This window comes from Asparagus officinalis, chromosome 5 (genome assembly GCF_001876935.1).
Source record: "Asparagus officinalis chromosome 5, Aspof.V1, whole genome shotgun sequence".
NCBI classification, from domain to species: domain Eukaryota; kingdom Viridiplantae; phylum Streptophyta; class Magnoliopsida; order Asparagales; family Asparagaceae; genus Asparagus; species Asparagus officinalis.
Window position 1 is genome coordinate 84,073,431 of NC_033798.1, and position 8,134 is coordinate 84,081,564.

Consider the following 8,134-nt stretch of genomic DNA (forward strand, 5'->3'; position numbering starts at 1 on the left):
AACTAGGAACCAAATACAATATATAAGCATCCTCCATGCATTTTATAACCTACAAGATACAAACGTATAGATCCCGAACTCATCAGCAATGGTGAAAAGACGATCTCATAAACAACCGTTTGAGTATCTTTTATGCGTACCGTGCAAGGTGAAATTAATTGAATATTTCTGCAATAAAATCTCGAACAAGTAGTTCATTCCAAATCCCTTGGGCAAAAAGTTCTCATCTGTAAATTCTGATAGAGAAAATTACAAGAGACAATTAACAAATAGATCATTTCATTCATATATATGTCACAACAAAAAGGTGAAGACCACCTCACGTTCATACTTGCTACAACATTACATTATCGTGAGTAAGTTTATATTGCTAATTATACAGGAACCAAAATAACTGAAGTCGTCCAATGACTCTTTTACAGTAAGGCATCTCAACTGTCCTTAGTTTTCTGAAGCCCATTGAAGCTTCCTTTTATTGAGAGTTACATGAGGCATTGAGGCTCATTCTAAGCCATCGAACGATTATTATCACATAATGTATTTATTTCTTTCTTTACAGTGAAGGTTCACAAGTTCAAGTAGTCTTAGTCTGCACACTCTAAAACCACTTATTTTGCCTTCTGGGGACAACTCAGCTTGCTTAATGAAGACTTTTTACCTGCAACACAAGAAAAACAAATGTATCAGGAATTTTGATACACCGACAAGACAAAGGGATACCTCACCAAGACCAAAAGTAAGAGCTTTACGTGTCCCAGACCGATTTAGATCATTAAGGTTCCTCATTTTCTGACCCTTCTTGATCTGTAGATGAATTAGTGGCTGTTGGCTTTCGCAGAGTGGCTGGTCCTTTTTTCTCTCTTCATATCCTATCATATACTCACTGTCTTCATCTGGCATAGCAAAGTCAGCTGGATTTCTATTAAGAACACATTCTTCCATCTTCAAACTGTTTCTGAGAGGCTGAAACGCCCCAGCTTTACCAATAGTATCATTTTCCAGAGAGCACCCAGGGTCTTCAAGAGATACATTAGTAGAACCAATCATTTCAGAGCCAACATACCGAGATAAAGAGGTTTGGCAATTAATGGCTTCAGCTTTCCCTTTCTCGGTAGTCTTATGAGAAGTTTGTGCATTGGACCATGTAGCTGTAAAACTAGTTTTATGGAAAGTTACTTCACTTGGATTTCTAGCTCCAAAACCGAGTGTTGGAGTGATGTTATTTGACGTGTTAGTGATTTCCTTCTGCAACTGAGGGCCTAGAACACCAATTCTGGGGTGTGGACGGAGGGGCTTACAGATATTTCTTGCTTGCTCATCTAGTAAGGGCATATAAGAATGTCTCACATCAACTTTGGGTCCAAGAAATTCCCTGCCATGAGCATTAAATGCTTGAATATACCCCATATCATTACTATATCCTGAAAAATGTGGGGTTTCACCTGAACAAGCCGATTGTTGAACGAGCTTGAGCAAATTTAACGAGGAAATGGTTTCATTCTTGTTAAAATCCACTGGCCCCATCATATTAGAATAATACACATTTCCTGGCTCTGCAAAAGATTTTGCTGCCCAAACTCCTCTGCCTAAAGAGGGATCACATTTCTCTTTAATCGGATTTACCAATGGTTGATAACCAGCATTATGTCCAACACTATTGATTTGAGAATAACCGTGCAGTAACTGACATGATCTATCATGAGCATTGCTAAAGAAATACTGAGGTGAAGCTGTAGAACAAAATGGTAGCATCCACGTCCCATTTGTGGACAAGTTTTGTGGAGAATGATTTCGAGGGGCATCGACGATAGAAAGTTGAGCTCCACTCATTGAAAGACCAATATATGGTGAAGGTGTCTGTAACTCTTGAGATGTGCAAGCTGGTGCTTCTTGGTTCAGATCGAAGTGATGATACTGCTTAGTTCCACTACAAGAATGGGCATCTCTTGATCTACATTCAGCATCCCCATCAATTCTTCCAGAAGTGGAAGCACCGTGAGCTGTGTTGCTCTGAGGTTCTTCTTGATTGAGGCATCTATGTGTTGAATCTGATACCTTGCCTTTGAGAGCCTCTGTGGTGTCAACTGATACATTGTTATCCTTCATAGCTCCAGTTGTCTTTGGCGATTTACTTGTATTAAGACTGTCATATTTGGTCTTCGAAAGACGTCTTTCTTGTTGTTTCTTAGCTAAGAGCTCAACAATATCCATAGGAATGTCCTCTGCAGACTCTTGGTTGGATATTTTCATGATTCGTTGCTTTTTCTTCACTTCTCTGTGTAGTTTGGAGACAGATTGCTTCTGTACACCCCAAGAATCCTGAAATTTTAAGGTCTCAATTATCTCTCTGCATAATGACTATATAAGAATACATGCACATTAGCACTTTTTTTTTGGAACAGTGTGGCATAAGTCCGCCAGTATTTTATTACGTAGATGTTAACGAAACATTCTCCATAGTGGAAAGACATGAACATAGATGATAGCTACATTTTATGCAATCCTTTAAATCAGAGAAAATAAGAAATATAATACAAACTGCTCAATTAGTAAAAGAAAAGTATGCACTATGTTGTGTATCTGACTACTCACTGTGCACATAGGGCTATATTAATATAAAAGACTCAGGCAAATTATGAAACTCAGAAGTATGTATCACATAAGAAACAAATATTATTGTTTCACTATTAGCTTTGCACGAGGATGTCTCTCTTTGTAGAACTAGAATTTTTGTGACTCTTCTCATTGCCACTAGTAGGATCACTAATAGTCATAGTGAAAACGTCTTCAATAATGGCTGAGCCTCTACATGAATATCTCACCTACAGATGATAGAATCTATTATCTCGTAACATTTGAAAAACAACTCACATCATATTTAAGAAAAAATCTTGTATTCATAATCAATTTGTGGCACATCACAGAAACTGAAAGCCCATTCAGATGTCCACTCAACAATTTTCTTACACAAAATTATGTTAACTATTAACTCATTTCAAAAATAGGTATTAGACCAGAAATGATGCGTAAAAGACAAAGTTTCTGTCTCAATAAAGACTCTGCTCCAATGACAACTTAAATTATGAAAAACAAAATTATATAAAGGACAAAGATGACAAAATACAATACCTTGAAACACTGTTGATCCCTGTCTTCAAATAGAGGCCGCTTATTCTTCTTATTCTTCAGCTGAAATTTCTTATGGTTGCTCTCTTGAGTTTCTAATTTTCGATGCTGGAATTTCTCAGATATCATAATCCCTGTGGGTTTAAAATGAAAACTCTTGTCTAGTAATTTCTCCATAATGAAATGATCTTTGTGTGTCATGCTATCCTCTTTTGGCATGGAAGAAGGCTTCTGGACTTCCATTGCAGGCATCAAATTTTGCTTCTTTTTCCATATTATTTCTTGCTTATTTTCTTCCTTGCCAGAGTATTCCAGGTTAAGATCTAGGTCTTTGACAGTAGAAGATTTAGATGGACTGACTGCAACATTGACATGCTCATCTCCTTGCACACCCCTATGCGAGCCACCTTTTTTAGACGCCTTCTTCAGCCACTGAATTAGACAAGTTCCTTCGCTGTCATTTGGTACGGCTTCTTTTGTAGTCTTCCTTTTGATTTCTGTTGCTCCACTATTTTGACTCAGATAACATGCATGATTCGGGTTTTCAGTTTGTGCTGACGCATCAGGGGATTGGATACTATCCCCGCCACTGGCATCCACATTTTTGCTAGAAGTACAGTTCTTTTCATCATGTACTATTTCCACGCTTTTCATGATGTCATCTAATGTTCGCATTTTGCGAATCTTTCTGGGCTGTGACTTCTCTTTTCTGGCATCACCTTGGTTATGAAGCACATTCTTGATCAATTGAGTGGAAGTATCAGATGCTTCATCACCAAATTCATCTAGATCTTCTGAATCATGTGATAAAAGAGTCAATTGAGCAGGAGGGGATCCATCACCTGGAGTTTCTATGTCTACACCTAGCATTGATGTTCTCTGTGCCTTGGTCACAAGACTGTCTGCTTGCTTCCTTTTGCCTAATCTTCTGAGCCCTTGATCCTGTTCTTTGTCAGATACTGGAGCCCTGAAGCTTAAGGATGTAAATATTTTTTTACATGTTCCCTTCCCACCAGTTCGATGAGCTAATGCAGTTCTATCCCTTCTGCAAGACCATATGTTTGGAGTATCTGGAGAAAGAAGTGCAATATCTGAATTGTTTGCTCTGACCATAACATTTCCTTCTTTTTCTCTTTTTTCGTATGTTTCCTGTCCTTCTGATACAACTTCTGGTTTGCTCATCAGATCTTTATTTTCTTTTGGTCTATTACAGCCATCTTTAGCGATCCTGTCACCTGCAAAGAGGAAGAAATTAATCAAGCAATTAGTTCCAACTTTTGGGCACTAATTTCAGTTGGCTTAGAAGATGCACTAACCTCCTTTAATGAAGTTTGAAGTTGGACATTCATCACATTTCTTTCCACGACACAGTAATGGGCGCCCTTCACCACTACTAACACGAAAACAGTTCTCTTCAGATTTCTCTGTGGATATGACAAGAGACCTTTTTGTCGCACGATGAGATGCCATAGTTGCATCTCTAAGCAGTCTAATATGTCCATCTTTCCCCTTGCCATCAAGATTAGATATTTTTGCTCCACTTTTTAGGATAGCCTCATGAGCAATGGTCTTTGGCAGACAACTCTGACAATCCCATTGCCTGAACCTTTCCACGTGTAGAGGAGGCAAAATGTTGATTTCTTTATCCGTGTGGTTAACCATAGAAAATGGCCAACAGATCTTCGCATTTCTCTTCCGAACCTCAGAAACGTAACTACTGTGCTCAAGATGAAGATAACTCATTAGAGAAACTCAGACCTCAAAATTATTATACTCTTGCTTCAGGATTGAATTAGATGAAGTAAAGCCACTGAGTATGATACAGAAAAGTCGTCGTCGCGGAGATTGATGCCTATAAATTATCTTAATCCGTTGCCTCAAGATTAAATTGAAGTAAAGCAATTCATGAGTAATATCTTCTCTAAATTGGGAGCTAAAAATCAATATAGCATTAAACATATGCATGTATGCGTGAGAGAAATATAGAGGGAGTACTTCTTTAAATTTTAAGAAAATAATAGATAAGTAAATCTATGTATGTGCGGGTGTGCACACGCATGCTTGTGCATGAGAGAGAGAGAGAGAGAGAGAGAGAGAGAGAGAGAGAGAGAGAGAGAGAGAGAGAGAGAGAGAGAGAGAGAGAGAGAAGACAATGATTACAAGTATCTAAGCTAAAAACAAATGACAGTAGAAGTCGATGCACATGTAGAGCATGTGCATTTGAGAACATTTTGAATGCATGTGTTGGGGCAGGGGAAAGAGGGGGAAGGAGGAAGAGAGACTATCCCTCTCTCTCACTCTCTCACACGTATATCCATATAACGCATGCATGCATGCATGCATAGAGATAGAGAGAGGAGGGAGTTTTCCTCTCTAAACTTAAAGAAATTAAACTTTTCAAGACAGCTATGTATACTTACCGGAGAGAAAAAGATAAAAGGCAACAAATTTCCAGTTTATTGTCTCCATAGTGCTGTTTTCAAACATATTAGATAAGATAATGCTCCTTTAGATGAAGTTAGATACTTAAAACATGTGTGCTAACTCCCACCCTCTCCTCCTGAATAGAGAAGAAAATTCCCGTATGATGACTGAAAACATGCCATTTTTTTATACTACTTGCAGTAAGTAAGAAATAACAGTCTGAATTAAGTCAATATGTTGTAAAAGATCATAATACAACCAATGTGTAGATACATATTAAATAATAAGTATATAAGAAATCTCAACTTTGTTTATTTGGCTGCGATTCCAGAATACACAGTTCATTTTGAGCTTAGTGGACTTACCGGATAGTAAAATGCTCGCAATTGGTAGACTCTCGCTGGGAAAGAACTAGCTCTTCAGCTATTGATGTTATTGGCGAATGGCTATAGTTATAAACAAGAGTAGGTTGCTCAGCAATGTCACTGGGCCTAGTTAACAAACTTGCTTCCATCCCATGAAACCAGTCAAACAGTATGCTCTTCAGTAGTCCTACATGCGCAAACAATATCTTAGAACGTCCTCAGAATTTGTCAACCAGCAGACATTAGAAACTTTTACACTTAACTTTACATCAAAGCGAGGTCATGTACTAACAGCATGCAGTACATCATACAAATTATGTGCATACATATTCACAAATATAATCTCATGCATATTCACAATGTCATCTTCATAAGGATTCATGTGAATATTAGCCACATACAATCATAGACCAACAACACATAGATTGTTAAATTCTTCATTTAAAGATCTTCATATACACACACCTGAACTTATGCTAAAAGCTATCAGTAGCTTATATAATTATTTTGCGCTTTTCATACAAAGAATCAACAAAGTTAAATTTTAATAGAAGCAAGAACATAAAACACGCCCATTGTCAAGTTCCTGATATGAGCAACAGATATCACAGCATTATTGGAGTTTTCTTTTAAACATGACACGTACATTTCTAGCATCGTATTTGTACAGAAAGTGATACATTTGTTTACCCAGTTCATGCTGAGCATTACGTTTCATTAGAAAAATCAAACCAAAGATTTAACTGTAGAAATCTTCAAAGCTCCCTTGCCTTCTTATAATTCAAGGCTAATATTGATATCAGTTTGAGAAACACACTCCGAATCATAAGAAGAAAAGCTCAAAGATGTAGACGAATAGAGAAAAGAGTGTTGTTCAGGTAATGAATACATATCTTAATTTAAATAATACAAAAGCAAACAATTCATGGATGTACTATAACGAAAAAGGAGACTACTTGGAGCATTAAATCAGTCAAGGTGATCATAGATCGAATCGCACTAGAATTCACAGCCCACTAAGAAGCATATAGCTAAAGATGGAGTAAATATATATAGCTAAATGAGTTAATACTTAGCTAAACATAGAGATTAACACATGAAATATTAGAAAAGATGAACATGGTGAAGCTTAAAACAAGTTGTCGACCCACATATATCGCTTCAAAGAGACACACATAAACGGAAGAGAACTGTTCAAGCTCCAGACAAAGTAAAGAATTATCAAGTTACAAATCACATCTACATAAAAGTTTTAAGCATGAAATGATAACACCGACAAGTTAAACCCTAAGAATTATTTAGGGTTTACACTGAAAAATATATATATATATATATAGAAAAGGAAAACATGGGGCTTTTTTCTCCTACTTAAACTAGATGGGAATGGAGATACTTAATCATCATTAATTTTCTAATAAAAAGAAAATCAAAATCAAGTTTTTACAAGAAAATCCACTTTAGGAAATGAGTTAACCTCTAACCAACCAGAAACAAGTACAACTTTCTCGCCCCCACACTAAAAATAAAAATAAAAATAAAAACAGCTAATTTTTCTATAAAAAATATATACCAAAAAAATAAACCGCATATGCAAGTGAATTCAGAACACAACAGCTGATCCTGAGGTAATTATAAAGTAGAAAATCCGATAAAAGAGAGGAAGTTAGAGAGAAGAAAAACAAAGCATTCCAATTCAAAACGTCATAATCATATATATAATACAACAAAAAAAATTTATCCTTAATCCAGCTCATAGTCAGCCAAGAGATGGGGGGAAAAAGGAGGAAATAAAAAATATTTCAAAGGGCAAAATAAATACCTCCCCTCGATCCAAGGCACAAAACTTCTGCCTTTGCTTTTAACTCTTTCTTCTTTAATTAGCCCCCGATCACCTCAAATCTCCATCTCGGAAGAATCCGAGAACGATTGATGAGCCCTGAACCGATCCATAGGAGATCGCCAGCTCGAGATCTGAGAGAATTGGTTAGCTTAGGGTTTGGGGGAACCCTAACCTTTTCTTTTTTAGGGTTTTGAGGGGGGGGGAGAGAGAGAGAGGGAGGGGGGGGAGAGAGAAACAAGAGAGGAAGAGAGAGGAGAGAGAACCTACGGGCAACGCATAGATATCCCCTTTTGTAATAAACTTGCTCCCTTCTCGCAGGCACCCGCCTCACACCCAAACCCAGCACTTGCTGAGTGGGGCCCCCCAAGCCCAACGGTGG

At 37.4% G+C, this 8,134-nt stretch overlaps 1 protein-coding gene across 2 annotated transcripts; it reads right to left on the bottom strand.

Moving 5' to 3' along the window:
* On the bottom strand, positions 269-7,991 carry LOC109839943 (protein EMBRYONIC FLOWER 1). 2 transcript variants are annotated; one of them, XM_020408410.1, is made up of 6 exons: positions 7,735-7,991; positions 5,916-6,102; positions 4,443-4,843; positions 3,130-4,361; positions 761-2,319; positions 269-658 (listed from the first exon to the last, which is right to left on the bottom strand). In XM_020408410.1, exons 2-6 carry the CDS (start codon positions 6,062-6,064, stop codon positions 655-657), a joined length of 3,345 nt encoding a protein of 1,114 aa, XP_020263999.1. In that variant the 5' UTR covers positions 6,065-6,102; positions 7,735-7,991; the 3' UTR covers positions 269-654. The 2 variants fall into 2 exon arrangements, with proteins under 2 accessions (XP_020263999.1, XP_020263998.1); XM_020408409.1 differs by having other exon boundaries at positions 750-2,319.